The following is a 14,424-nucleotide window of genomic DNA, read 5'->3' on the forward strand; positions in this document are numbered from 1 at the left end:
TTCTGACATTGTGCCTATCCATGTCCTCTCACTCTTTCTGACATTGTGCCCTTCCGTGTCCTGTCACTCTTTCTGACATTGTGCCCTTCCGTGTCCTGTCACTCTTTCTGACATTGTGCCCGTCCATGTCCTCTCACGCTTTCTGACATTGTGCCCGTCCGTGTCCTGTCACTCTTTCTGACATTGTGCCCGTCCATGTCCTCTCACGCTTTCTGACATTGTGCCCGACTGTGTCCTCTCACGCTTTCTGACATTGTGCCCGTCTGTGTCCTCTCACGCTTTCTGACATTGTGCCCGTCTGTGTCCTCTCACGCTCTCTGACATTGTGCCCGTCTGTGTCCTCTCACGCTTTCTGTCGTTGTGCCTGTCCGTGTCCTCTCACGCTTTCTGACATTGTGCCTATCCATGTCCTCTCACGCTTTCTGACATTGTGCCCGTCCGTGTCCTCTCACGCTTTCTGACATTGTGCCCGTCCGTGTCCTCTCACGCTTTCTGACGTTATGCCCGTCCTTGTCCTCTCACGCTTTCTGACATTGTGCCTATCCATGTCCTCTCACGCTTTCTGACATTGTGCCCGTCCGTGTCCTCTCACGCTTTCTGACATTGTGCCCGTCCATGTCCTCTCACGCTTTCTGACATTGTGCCCGTCCGTGTCCTCTCACGCTTTCTGACATTGTCCCCGTCCGTGTCCTCTCACGCTTTCTGACATAGTGCCCGTCCATGTCCTCTCACGCTTTCTGACATTGTGCCCTTCCGTGTCCTGTCACTCTTTCTGACATTGTGCCCTTCCGTGTCCTCTCACGCTGTCTGACATTGTGCCCGTCTGTCCTCTCACGCTTTCTGACGTTGTGCCGTCCGTGTCCTCTCACGCTTTCTGACATTGTGCCCGTCCGTGTCCTCTCACGCTTTCTGACATTGTCCCCGTCCTTGTCCTCTCACGCTTTCTGACATTGTCCCCGTCCGTGTCCTCTCACGCTTTCTGACATTGTGCCTGTCCGTGTCCTCTCACGCTTTCTGACATTGTGCCCATCTGTCCTCTCACGCTTTCTGACATTGTGCCTGTCCGTGTCCTCTCACGCTTTCTGACATTGTGCCTGTCCGTGTCCTCTCACGCTTTCTGACATTGTGCCCGTCCGTGTCCTCTCACGCTTTCTGACATTGTGCCCGTCCGTGTCCTCTCACGCTTTCTGACATTGTGCCCGTCCGTGTCCTCTCACGCTTTCTGACATTGTGCCCGTCCGTGTCCTCTCACGCTTTCTGACATTGTGCCCGTCCGTGTCCTCTCACGCTTTCTGACATTGTGCCCGTCCGTGTCCTCTCACGCTTTCTGACATTGTGCCCGTCCGTGTCCTCTCACGCTTTCTGACATTGTGCCTGTCCGTGTCCTCTCACGCTTTCTGACATTGTGCCCGTCTGTGTCCTCTCACGCTTTCTGACATTGTGCCCGTCTGTGTCCTCTCACGCTCTCTGACATTGTGCCCGTCCGTGTCCTTTCACGCTTTCTGACATTGTGCCCGTCTGTGTCCTCTCACGCTTTCTGACATTGTGCCCGTCCGTGTCCTCTCACGCTTTCTGACATTGTCCCCGTCCGTGTCCTCTCACGCTTTCTGACATTGTGCCCGTCCATGTGCTCTCACGCTTTCTGACATTGTGCCCTTCCGTGTCCTGTCACTCTTTCTGACATTGTGCCCTTCCGTGTCCTCTCACGCTGTCTGACATTGTGCCCGTCTGTCCTCTCACGCTTTCTGACGTTGTGCCGTCCGTGTCCTCTCACGCTTTCTGACATTGTGCCCGTCCGTGTCCTCTCACGCTTTCTGACATTGTCCCCGTCCTTGTCCTCTCACGCTTTCTGACATTGTCCCCGTCCGTGTCCTCTCACGCTTTCTGACATTGTGCCTGTCCGTGTCCTCTCACGCTTTCTGACATTGTGCCCATCTGTCCTCTCACGCTTTCTGACATTGTGCCTGTCCGTGTCCTCTCACGCTTTCTGACATTGTGCCCGTCCGTGTCCTCTCACGCTTTCTGACATTGTGCCCGTCCGTGTCCTCTCACGCTTTCTGACATTGTGCCCGTCCGTGTCCTCTCACGCTTTCTGACATTGTGCCCGTCCGTGTCCTCTCACGCTTTCTGACATTGTGCCCGTCCGTGTCCTCTCACGCTTTCTGACATTGTGCCCGTCCGTGTCCTCTCACGCTTTCTGACATTGTGCCTGTCCGTGTCCTCTCACGCTTTCTGACATTGTGCCCATCTGTCCTCTCACGCTTTCTGACATTGTGCCCGTCCGTGTCCTCTCACGCTTTCTGACATTGTCCCCGTCCGTGTCCTTTCACTCTGTCTGACATTGTGCCTGTCCGTGTCCTCTCACGCTTTCTGACATTGCGCCCGTCCGTGTCCTCTCACGCTTTCTGACATTGCGCCCGTCCGTGTCCTCTCACGCTCTCTGACACTTTGAAGGTCACTTTGAGGTTATGTGGAGTGCGTGTCAGGTTGGTGTCACCGCTGACGTCGGCGTTTTCTTTGCAGTGCGGCACGGCAGCCATGGAGTGCACCAGACAGTACATAGGGGAGATCTTGGATTTCATTGCAGATATGCACACTCTGACCAAGCTGAAGGTAAGTCCTAAACCCTGGAGGCCACCATGAGGCGCTCACACCACCGCCGGCATCATGTGATGAGTTCCCCCCTCCTCGCTCCCATAGAGCCACATGAAGACCTGCTCACAGCCTTTACACGAGGACACGTTCGGTGGACATCTCAAGGTCGGCCTCGCCCAGATCGCAGCAATGGAAATAACTCGCGGAAACCACCGGGACAATAAAGCGGTGATCCGATATCTGCCCTGGTTATACCATCCGCCATCAGCCATGCAGCAGGGGTGAGGACAGGAGAATAGCATTCACGGGAACGTGGAAGGTTGTCTACACGATACAAGTCCACGTCTGTCTATTTTATCTTTCCAGTCCTAAAGAATTCATCGAGTGTGTCTCCCACATCCGGCTCCTGTCATGGCTCCTCTTGGGGTCTCTTACCCATGGCGTGGTGTGCGTGAATTCACCCTCACCCTGCATGCCAATCCCGTTAGACGCCGGCTCACACGTGGCCGATCATCTGATCGTCATTCTCATTGGCTTTCCTGAGCAATCAAAGGTAAGGGAGCAGCGAAGCAAGAAGCGTCATGGCTGCATATATGGTCAGTCTGTATGCATAGGGGTGTATGTACCATAGTCAGTGTGATTTAAAGGGCAAGGGAAAGTGTTTTGTGGGTGAAGTTATCATTTAAAGGGGTTGCCCAATTACTTGGACCAATATTTTTTTTCTAGAACAGTTCCTTGATAGTAACTAGTGATGAGCGAGCACTACCATGATCGGTACTCGAAACGAGCAGGTTGGGTGCTCGGACGGACACGACTTTAGTATCAATATAATGGAAGTCAATAGGAGATCTGAGATCTGACTTTCCCATTGACTTCCATTATACTCGGTACTGGAAACATCCAACTTGCTTGTGTCGAGTACCGAGCACCTGAGCATGGTGAGTCAAATTACCTGTGGCCATCAGTAAAGAGTATGTGTCCTATGCAGCACCGCAGATTGCACCTGCTCCAACCTCGACGCGCGTTTCACCGCACTGCTGGTTTCATCAGGCCCCTATAACTATGTATTTTATCTCCGCAGACCTCCGTGCTGCACATGTGCTCGCTCTTCCACGCCTTCATCTTTGCCCAGCTGTGGACCGTGTACTGCGAGCAGGCAGCCATCGCTCCCACCGTCCAGAACCAAAACGAGTTCAGCTTTACGGCCATCCTGACGGCTCTGGAGTTCTGGAGCAGAGTCACTCCCAGCATCCTGCAGCTAATGGCGCACAATACAGTGGTGAGTACGGGCCCCCGGACTGCGGTGCACGCTCCAGTCAATCACTGGTAATTGGCGTTCCTGTAGAGCTCAAGTAATTAGATCTACACGCGGCAAATGTGATTATGCAGATAATATCAGCGGGCTGCTTTCTGTCCAGCTCTGAATGGCATTTACAGGAGGCGAAAGAGAGATGTTTCCTCGGCCAGGAGGGAGGCTGAGATACGTGCCTGCGGAGTCAGTGCTTCCAGGAGGGAGGCTGAGATACGTGCCTGTGGACTCGATGCTTCCAGGAGGGTCATTACCACTGCAGCTCCCCCTATTTTTACCTATACCAATTGCTGATATTTTGCAGCCTTGGGGGATTTGACGTTTCTGGAGTACAATGGGGGCTCTTTTTATTTTGTGGAGGTCGCCTGAGCTATAGCTTGTTTGTTCAAATGTAATAAGAATATCTGTGTATATAAATAATCAAAATGTAGATGTAATTGCATAATTATCTGTCTGTCTATGTAGCCATCGCATAGACCCATAATAGAATTCTAAGCTGTATAAGCCATGAAGGAGTTAACCAAGGATAATGAAGCCAGAATGTGAAGCTGCAAAAGTGTTATCAGTAATGTTCACACAGAAGGAATGTACGGGAGGCAGGCCATGTGCTGTGAGAAATTAAGGAGTAAAAGTACTCCCTGTCTAGCTTCAAGGTTATTCATGCTTACTGTATAATTGGATCTATCAGAATACACGAGGCAGTGGATGACGCTGGCTCAAGGAGAGCATGTCTGTGTGTTCATTGTCTGATACATATATATATCGGCACTGGTATACAGCTAATACGGCACCGTCTCTGGATATCCCAAACGAGGACTCCATTAGCAGTCTTCACCAAAAATCACTACCTTGACAATTTTGCCCTAGAGCCTTTCCTTCTTAGATTACACTTTCCACGCTGGAAGCAATAGTTATGGCGACTTCTGCTAGACCGTTGCTGACGATCGTATATGACGTTTTCTGTCTTTGCAGATGGTGGAGATGGTCTGCCTACATTTGATCAGCTTGATGGAAGCGCTGCAGGAATGCAACTCAACAGTTTTTGTAAAGGTAAGACCCCCCGGCTGCTGTCTGTCAGACTGGACTGTCCTGGCGGCACACATATGGAAATGCTCCCTATGGATGCTGAGGAGGAGGCATTTCTTTGTCGCTCCTAATTGGGAGACCCAGACAATTGGGTGTATAGCTATGCCTCCGGAGGCCACACAAAGTATTACACTAAAAGTGTAAAGCCCCTCCCCTTCAGCCTATACACCCCCCGTACTGCTACGGGCTCATCAGTTTTTATGCTTTGTGCGAAGGAGGTCAGACATCCACGCATAGCTCCACAGCTTAGTCAGCAGCAGCTGCTGACTATGTCGGATGGAAGAAAAGAGGGCCCATAACAGGGCCCCCAGCATGCTCCCTTCTCACCCCACTTTTGTCGGCGGTGTTGTTAAGGTTGAGGTATCCATTGCGGGTACGCAGGCTGGAGCCCACATGCTGCTTTCCTTCCCCATCCCTCAATTAGGGCTCTGGGTGAAGTGGGATCCCATCGGTCTCCAGGCACAGGAGACCGTGCTCCATCCACAGCTCCTGAGGACCCTGCTGGATAGGAGCCGAGTATCGTTCAGGGACATGGCCCTGCTACTTGGAGGTACTCTGTGTCCCCGTGGGGACTGCGCACAGCAACACTCCAGCATTGCTGGGTGTGCTAGTGCACCGGGGACAGCAGCGCTGGCTGCATGTGTGCCACTATACACTCAGCGTCGCTGAGTGTATTTGTGTAGGGGGACTGCCGCACTGACCGCCGCTGCCATGGTTATGCCTGCGGCGCGGCTGGGACTGTTAGTGCGCCGGGGACTTCCGCGCCGACCGCGCTTATACGGCGGCCGCGCTTATAACTATAGTCTCCGGCTTCTGCGGCCTAGTCTCATTCTTTTCCCGCCCCCAGCCCTGCCAGTCAGGGGAAGGGCGGGACACTGTACAGGTCGGCAGCACTGAGGGCTGGAGCATGCTTTGCATACTCCACCCCCCTCACTCTGCACAGTGGGGCACCAGTTCCCGCACTTTTCTGGGTCACGCCCACGGCTCCCTCCTCTCCTCAGGATGCTGGCAGCCATTCCTCTCAGCTCTGCTAACGCTGGAGAGGAGAGACAAGCTCAAAGAGACCCAGGCAGGAATTCTGGTGACCACACAACCGCTTTGCGCAGGCGGTAAGCAGCACCTGTGGTGCTGGCCCCACTAGTGCAGAAGTGTATTTATAGTTTATATGATTATAGTCTATACTTTACACTGTAGGGTGCACTGTTGATTTGTGGCTATTTACCCTCCTGTATTGCTCAGAGGAGACAACAGCATGTCGTCCACAAATAGCAAGGGTGCCATGGCACAGACTTACTATGCTGCCTGTGCAGCATGTACGGCTATACTGCCGGCAGGTTCCACTGACCCTCATTGTGTGCAATGCTCGGCCCCTGTGGCACTTTCTCAGCCGGAGCCTCTGCTAGGGGTGGCCCAGGGAGAACCACCTGTTAACACTGTCCAGGTGACAGGGACGGAGTTTGCAGTTTTTACTGAAAGACTTTCTGAGACTATGGCTAAGATATTAGAAGCCTTGCAGTCCAGGCCGGCATCTCAAGCCAGGGGCACTGTGTTATCATTGTCTCCTGGTTCCCCTCAGTTGGAACAGCAATGTCTTCCCGGGGTGTCTCATGGATCCCAGGGTGAGGTCTCTGACACGGACCGCAGCCCCAGACCGACTAAGCGAGCTCGCTATGAAATTCCCTCGACATCATCACAATGTTCAGGGTCTCAGCGAGAGGACTCTCTGTATGATGAAGCGGAGGTAGCTGATCAGGATTCTGACCCTGAAGCCGCTCTCAACCTTGATACTCCTGATGGGGACGCTATAGTGAATGATCTTATTGCGTCCATCAATGAAATGTTGGATATTTCTCCCTCAGCTCCTCCAGTGGAGGAGTCGGCTTCTCAGCAGGAGAAATTCCGTTTCAGGTTTCCCAAGCGTACAAAGAGTATGTTTCTGGACCACTCTGACTTCAGAGAGGCAGTCCAGAAACACCGAGCTTATCCAGATAAGCGTTTTTCCAAGCGCCTTAAGGATACACGTTACCCTTTTCCCCCTGACGTGGTCAAGGGCTGGACTCAGTGTCCCAAGGTGGATCCTCCAATCTCCAGACTTGCGGCTAGATCCATAGTTGCAGTGGAAGATGGAGCTTCACTCAAGGATGCCACTGACAGACAGATGGAGCTCTGGTTGAAATCCATCTATGAAGCTATCGGCGTGTCTTTTGCTCCAGCATTCGCAGCCGTATGGGCACTCCAAGCTATCTCAGCTGGTCAGGCGCAAATTGACGCACTCACGTACGTCTGCGCCGCAGGTGGCGTCCATAACCTCTCAAACGTCGGCATTTGCGTCCTACGCTATTAATGCTGTCCTGGACTCTGCGACCCGTACGGCGGTTGCAGCCGCCAATTCGGTGGTAATACGCAGGGCCTTGTGGCTGCGGGAATGGAAGGCAGATTCGGCTTCCAAAAAGGGCTTAACTGGATTGCCATTTTCTGGCGACCGTTTGTTTGGTGAGAGATTGGATGAAATCATCAAACAATCCAAGGGAAAGGAAACATCCTTACCCCAAGCCAAACCAAAAACACCCCAACAGAGGAGGGGACAGTCGAGGTTTCGGTCCTTTCGGGGTGCGGGCAGGTCACAATTCTCCTCGTCCAAAAGGCCTCAGAAGGATCAGAGGAACGCCGACGCATGGCGGTCTAAATCACGCCCTAAAAAGACCGCCGGAGGTGCCGCTACCAAGGCGGCTTCCTCATGACTTACGGCCTCCTCACACCGCATCCTCGGTCGGTGGCAGGCTCTCCCGCTTTTGTGACACCTGGCTGCCACAAGTAAAAGACCGTTGGGTGAGAGACATTTTGTCTCACGGTTACAGGATAGAGTTCAGCTCTCGTCCTCCGACTCGATTCTTCAGAACATCTCCGCCTCCCGAGTGAGCCGAGGCTCTTCTGCAGGCGGTGGGCATTCTGAAGGCAGAAGGAGTGGTGGTCCCGGTTCCTCTTCAGCAACAGGGTCACGGTTTCTACTCCAACCTGTTTGTGGTTCCAAAGTAGGACGGGTCTTTCCGTCCTGTTTTGGATCTAAAACTGCTCAACAAACCCGTAATGACCAGGCGGTTCCAGATGGAATCCCTCCGCTCCGTCATCGCCTCAATGTCCCAAGGAGATTTCCTAGCATCGATCGATATCAAGGATGCTTATCTCCACGTACCAATTGCTCCAGAGCATCAGCGCTTCTTGCGCTTCGCCATAGGAGACGAACACCTTCAGTTCGCGGCACTGCCGTTCGGCCTGGCGACAGCCCCAAGGGTTGTCACCAAGGTCATGGCTACAGTAGTTGCGGTCCTCCACTCTCAGGGTCACTCAGTGATACCTTACTTAGACGATCTGCTGGTCAAGGCACCCTCTCAAGAGGCATGCCAACACAGCCTCAACGTTACTCTGGAGATTCTCCAGAGTTTCGGGTGGATCATCAATTTTCCAAAGTCAAATCTGACACCGGTCCAATCACTGACATATCTTGGCATGGAGTTTCATACTCTTCCAGCGATAGTGAAGCTTCCGCTGGACAAACAGCGTTCACTACACACAGGGGTACAATCTCTCCTTCAAGGTCGGTCACACCCCTTGACGCACCTCATGCACCTCCTGGGGAAGATGGTGGCAGCAATGGAAGCAGTCCCTTTCGCGCAGTTTCACCTGCGTCCTCTTCAATGGGACATCCTACGCAAGTGGGACAGGAGGCCGACGTCCCTAGACAGGAACGTCTCCCTCTCTCAAGCAACCAAAGCTTCCCTTCGGTGGTGGCTTCTTCCCACCTCATTATCGAAAGGGAAATCCTTCCTACCCCCATCCTGGGCGGTGGTCACGACGGACGCGAGCCTGTCAGGGTGGGGAGCAGTTTTTCTCCACCACAGGGCTCAGGGTACGTGGACTCAGCAAGAGTCCTCACTTCAGATCAATGTTCTGGAGATCAGGGCAGTGTATCTTGCCCTAAAAGCGTTCCAGCAGTGGCTGGAAGGCAAGCAGATCCGAATTCAGTCGGACAACTCCACAGCGGTGGCTTACATCAACCACCAAGGTGGGACACGCAGTCGGCAAGCCTTCCAGGAAGTCCGGAGGATTCTGCTGTGGGTGGAAGCCACAGCATCCACCATATCAGCAGTTCACATCCCGGGCGTAGAAAACTGGGAAGCAGACTTTCTTCGGCGCTCCATTGGGAGACCCAGACGATTGGGTGTATAGCACTGCCTCCGGAGGCCACACAAAGCATTACACTAAAAAGTGTAAGGCCCCTCCCCTTCTGGCTATACACCCCCAGTGGGATCACTGGCTCACCAGTTTTCTGCTTTGTGCGAAGGAGGTCAGACATCCACGCATAGCTCCACTGTTTAGTCAGCAGCAGCTGCTGACTATGTCGGATGGAAGAAAAGAGGGCCCATACTAGGGCCCCCAGCATGCTCCCTTCTCACCCCACTTTATGTCGGCGGTGTTTGTCAAGGTTGAGGTACCCATTGCGGGTACGGAGGCTGGAGCCCACATGCTGTTTTCCTTCCCCATCCCCCTGAGGAGCTCTGAGGAAGTGGGATCTTACCGGCCCCCAAGCCCTGAGGCCGGGCTCCATCCACAGACCCATGGAACCTGCTGGATACGGAGCTGGGTACCGTTCAGGGACAAGGCCCTGCGACATTAAGGTACTCTGTGTCCCCGTATGTACAGGCCGCGCACACTCCAGACTTGCTGGGTGTGCTAGTGCGCCGGGGACAGTAGCGCTGCGCGCTGGGGTTACAGTCACTACAGTTTTTTCTGAGTGACTTTATGTGTTGGGGACTGCCGCGCCGGCCGCCCCTAGGCGGCGGCGCGGCTGCGACTTGTAGTGCGCCGGGGACTTAGCGACGACCGTGCTTTTACGACGGCGTCGCTTATAAATTTAGTCCCCGGCTTCTGCGGCCTAGCTCCGCTTCGTTCCCGCCCCCACCCTGTCAATCAGGGCAAGGGAGAGACGCTGTACGATTAATCAGCGCCGAGGGCTGGAGCTGTATTTACATGCTCCAGCCCTCTCACTGAGCACAGGGGGACGCAGGTTTCCCGCTCTTTGTCTGCACACGCCCAGGGCCCGCCCCTCTCCACAGGACGCCGGCAGCCATTCTTACATGCAGTCTGGCTGGAGAACGGACGCAGGCTCTGGGAGACCCAGACAAGGGATTTCTGGCGACCACACACCCGCGTTAAGCGGGCGGTAAGCGGCACTTAAGTGCTGGCCCCCACTAGTGCCACAGTGTTATATTTGTGTACTTTTTTCTCTGTACCATATATATATATATATTTTGCACTGTAAGGTCGCTTCTTGGCTGTATACCCCAATTGCTCTGAGGAGACGACAACATGTCATCTGTAAAACGCAAGGGTGCCAAGACACAGGCTGCAGCTGCACAGCAATACGCTACTTGTGCCGCTTGTGGGGCTGATCTACCGGCAGGTTACAATGACCCCCATTGTGTGCAATGTTCGGTCCCTGTGCCACTTTGTCAGCCGGAGTCTATGGTGGTAGTGGCCCAGGCAGAGTCGCCGGTGAACCCTGTCCCGGTGACGGGGACAGAGTTTGCAGTTTTTGCTGACAGGATGTCTGTCACTATGACAAAAATCCTAGAGACCTTGCAGGCCAGACCAGTTCCTCAGTCCATGGACACTGCTGCGGCAATGTTCCCCGGTCCCCCTCAGTTGGAGTTAATCCGTGCTTCAAGGGGGTCCCAGGCATCTCAGCCTGACGGCTCTGATTCAGATGACAGTCCCAGGCAGCCTAAGCGTGCTCGCTGGGAGAGACCCTCCACGCGGATCAGGGTCTCAGCGAGAAGAGTCTCTACATGATGAGACAGAGGAGGGGGATCAGGAGTCTAATCCTGAAACCGCTCTCAATCTGGATACTCCTGATGGTGACGCCATGGTAAATGACCTTATAGGGGCCATCAATAGTCTATTGGAAATTTCTCCCCCTGCCCCTTCTGCAGAGGAGGCAGCGGCACAGCAGGAGAAGTTCCATTTCAGGTATCCCAAGCCTAAACTGAGTACTTTTCTGGACCACACTGACTTCAGAGAATCAGTCCAGAAACACCATGCTTACCCAGATAAGCGTTTCTCCAAACGTCTTAAGGATACACGTTATCCCTTTCCCCCTGACGTGGTCAAACGCTGGACCCAGTGTCCAAAGGTGGATCCCCCAATTTCCAGGCTTGCAGCTAGATCCATAGTTGCAGTGGAAGACGGGGCTTCACTTAAAGATGCCAATGACAAACAGATGGACCTTTGGTTAAAGTCTGTCTATGAAGCTATCGGCGCGTCGTTTGCTCCAGCATTCGCGGCCGTGTGGGCACTCCAAGCTATTTCAGCTGGCCTGGCACAGGTGGACTCTATCATATGTCCAGCAGTGCCGCGAGTAGCGTCCCTAACCTCGCAAATGTCTGCGTTTGCGACTTACGCTATCAACGCTGTCCTGGACTCTACAAGCCGTACCTCAATTGCGTCTGCCAACTCTGTTGTCTTGCGCAGAGCCTTGTGGTTAAAGGAATGGAAAGCGGATTCTGCTTCCAAAAAATGTTTAACCAGCTTGCCACTATCTGTAGATAGACTATCTGGTGAACAATTGGCTGAAATCATTAAGCAATCCAAGGGTAAGGACTCCTCCTTACCCCAGCCCAGATCAAGCAAACCTCAACAGAGGAAGTGGCAGTCGAGGTTTCGGTCCTTTCGAGGCTCCGGCAAGACCCAATTCTCCTCGTCCAAAGGGACTCAGAAGGAGCAAAGGAGCTCAGATTCCTGGCGGGCTCATTCACGCCCCAAGAAAGCAACCGGAGGAACCGCTTCCAAGGCGGCTGCCTCATGACTTTCAGCCTCATCCCTCCGCATCCTCGGTCGGTGGCAGGCTCTCCCGCTTTTGCGACATTTGGCTGCCACAGGTCAAAGACCGGTGGGTAACAGACATTTTGTCTCACGGGTACAGGATAGAATTCAGTTCTCGTCCTCCGCCTCGGTTCTTCAGAACCTCCCCACGTCCCGACCGAGCAGATGCCCTTCTGCAAGCGGTGTGCTCACTAAAAGCAGAAGGAGTGGTGATCCCTGTTCCTCTGCAGGAACAAGGGCAAGGTTTTTACTCCAATCTCTTTGTGGTTCCAAAAAAGGACGGCTCGTTTTGTCCTGTTCTGGACCTAAAGCTGCTCAACAAGCATGTGAACGCCAGGCGGTTCCGGATGGAATCCCTCCGCTCCGTCATTGCCTCAATGTCTCAAGGAGATTTCCTTGCATCAATAGACATCAAGGACGCTTATCTCCACGTGCCGATTGCTACAGAGCACCAACGTTTTCTACGTTTCGTGATAGGAGACGACCATCTCCAGTTCGTAGCTCTGCCATTTGGTCTGGCGACAGCCCCACGGGTTTTCACCAAGGTCATGGCGGCAGTGGTAGCAGTCTTGCATTCTCAGGGACACTCGGTGATCCCTTACTTAGACGATCTACTTGTCAGAGCACCCTCTCAAGAGGCATGCCAACACAGCCTGAATGTTGCGCTGGAGACTCTCCAGACTTTCGGGTGGATCATCAACTTTTCAAAGTCCAACCTGGCACCGACTTCATACTCTCTCAGCGATAGTGAAGCTTCCGCTGGACAAGCAGCGGTCACTACAGACAGGGGTGCAGTCTCTCCTTCAGGGTCAGTCGTACCCCTTAAGGCGCCTCATGCACTTCCTAGGGAAGATGGTGGCAGCAATGGAGGCAGTCCCGTTCGCGCAGTTTCATCTGCGCCCACTTCAATGGGACATTCTCCGCCAATGGGACGGGAAGACAACTTCCCTAGACAGGAAAGTCTCCCTTTCTCAGACGGCCAAGGACTCTCTGCAATGGTGGCTTCTTCCCACCTCATTATCACAGGGAAGATCATTCCTGCCCCCATCCTGGGCAGTGGTCACAACAGACGCGAGTCTGTCAGGGTGGGGAGCAGTTTTTCTCCACCACAGGGCTCAAGGGACGTGGACTCAGCAGGAGTCCACCCTTCAGATCAATGTTCTGGAAATCAGAGCAGTGTATCTTGCCCTATTAGCCTTCCAGCAGTGGCTGGAAGGAAAGCAGATCCGAATTCAGTCGGACAACTCCACAGCGGTGGCATACATCAACCACCAAGGAGGGACACGCAGTCCGCAAGCCTTCCAGGAAGTCAGGCGGATTCTGATGTGGGTGGAGGAAAGAGCATCCACCATATCAGCAGTTCACATCCCGGGCGTAGAAAACTGGGAAGCAGACTTCCTCAGTCGCCAGGGCATGGACGCAGGGGAATGGTCCCTTCACCCGGACGTGTTTCAGGAAATCTGCCGCCGCTGGGGGGTGCCGGACGTCGACCTAATGGCGTCTCGGCACAACAACAAGGTCCCGACCTTCATAGCGCGGTCTCGCGATCAAAGAGCTCTGGCGGCAGACGCCCTAGTGCAAGATTGGTCGCAGTTCCGGCTCCCTTATGTGTTTCCACCTCTGGCACTCTTGCCCAGAGTGTTACGCAAGATCAGATCCGATTGCGGCCGCGTCATACTCGTCGCCCCAGACTGGCCGAGGAGGTCGTGGTACCCGGATCTGTGGCATCTCACGGTCGGCCAACCGTGGGCACTACCAGACCGTCCAGACTTACTGTCCCAAGGGCCGTTTTTCCATCGGAATTCTGCGGCCCTGAACCTGACTGTGTGGCCATTGAGTCCTGGATCCTAGCGTCTTCAGGATTACCCCAAGGGGTCGTGGCCACCATGAGACAGGCTAGGAAGTCCACTTCTGCTAAGATCTACCACAGAACGTGGAAGATTTTCTTATCCTGGTGCTCTGCACAAGGAGTATCCCCCTGGCCATTCGCGTTACCTGTCTTTCTTTCCTTCCTGAAATCTGGGTTGGAAAAGGGCTTGTCGCTCGGCTCCCTTAAAGGGCAAGTCTCGGCACTGTCCGTGTTTTTTCAGAAGCGTCTAGCGCGACTTTCTCAGGTGCGCACGTTCCTGCAGGGGGTGTGTCATATCGTACCTCCGTACAGGAGGCCGTTAGATCCGTGGGATCTAAACAAGGTCCTTGTTGCTCTCCAGAAGCCGCCTTTCGAGCCCCTGAGGGATGTGTCACTTTCTCGACTCTCACAGAAAGTGGCCTATCTGGTAGCGGTCACGTCTCTTCGGAGAGTGTCTGAACTAGCAGCGCTGTCATGCAAAGCTCCTTTCCTGGTGTTCCACCAGGACAAGGTAGTGCTGCGCCCCATTCAGGAGTTTCTCCCTAAGGTGGTATCATCTTTTCACCTTAATCAGGATATCTCCTTGCCTTCCTTTTATCCGCATGCAGTTCATCGGTATGAAAAGGATCTACATTTGTTGGATCTGGTGAGAGCACTCAGAATCTACATTTCCCGCACGGCGCCCCTGCGCCGTTCGGATGCACTC

The 14,424-nt window shown here is 53.8% G+C and overlaps 1 protein-coding gene across 7 annotated transcripts in view; it reads left to right on the forward strand.

The window, feature by feature from the left end:
- UNC79 (unc-79 subunit of NALCN channel complex) overlaps positions 1-14,424 on the forward strand; it is a 218,308-nt gene that overhangs the window by 191,202 nt on the left and 12,682 nt on the right. For all 7 annotated transcript variants that reach the window (XM_075330270.1, XM_075330274.1, XM_075330271.1 and 4 more), the window contains 5 exons: positions 2,524-2,613; positions 2,701-2,876; positions 2,962-3,148; positions 3,677-3,874; positions 4,877-4,954. In XM_075330270.1, the coding sequence (XP_075186385.1) occupies positions 2,524-2,613; positions 2,701-2,876; positions 2,962-3,148; positions 3,677-3,874; positions 4,877-4,954 (729 nt within the window). The remainder of the gene's footprint in view (positions 1-2,523; positions 2,614-2,700; positions 2,877-2,961; positions 3,149-3,676; positions 3,875-4,876; positions 4,955-14,424) is intronic.

This window comes from Anomaloglossus baeobatrachus, chromosome 12, assembly GCF_048569485.1.
Source record: "Anomaloglossus baeobatrachus isolate aAnoBae1 chromosome 12, aAnoBae1.hap1, whole genome shotgun sequence".
Taxonomy (NCBI): Eukaryota; Metazoa; Chordata; class Amphibia; order Anura; family Aromobatidae; genus Anomaloglossus; species Anomaloglossus baeobatrachus.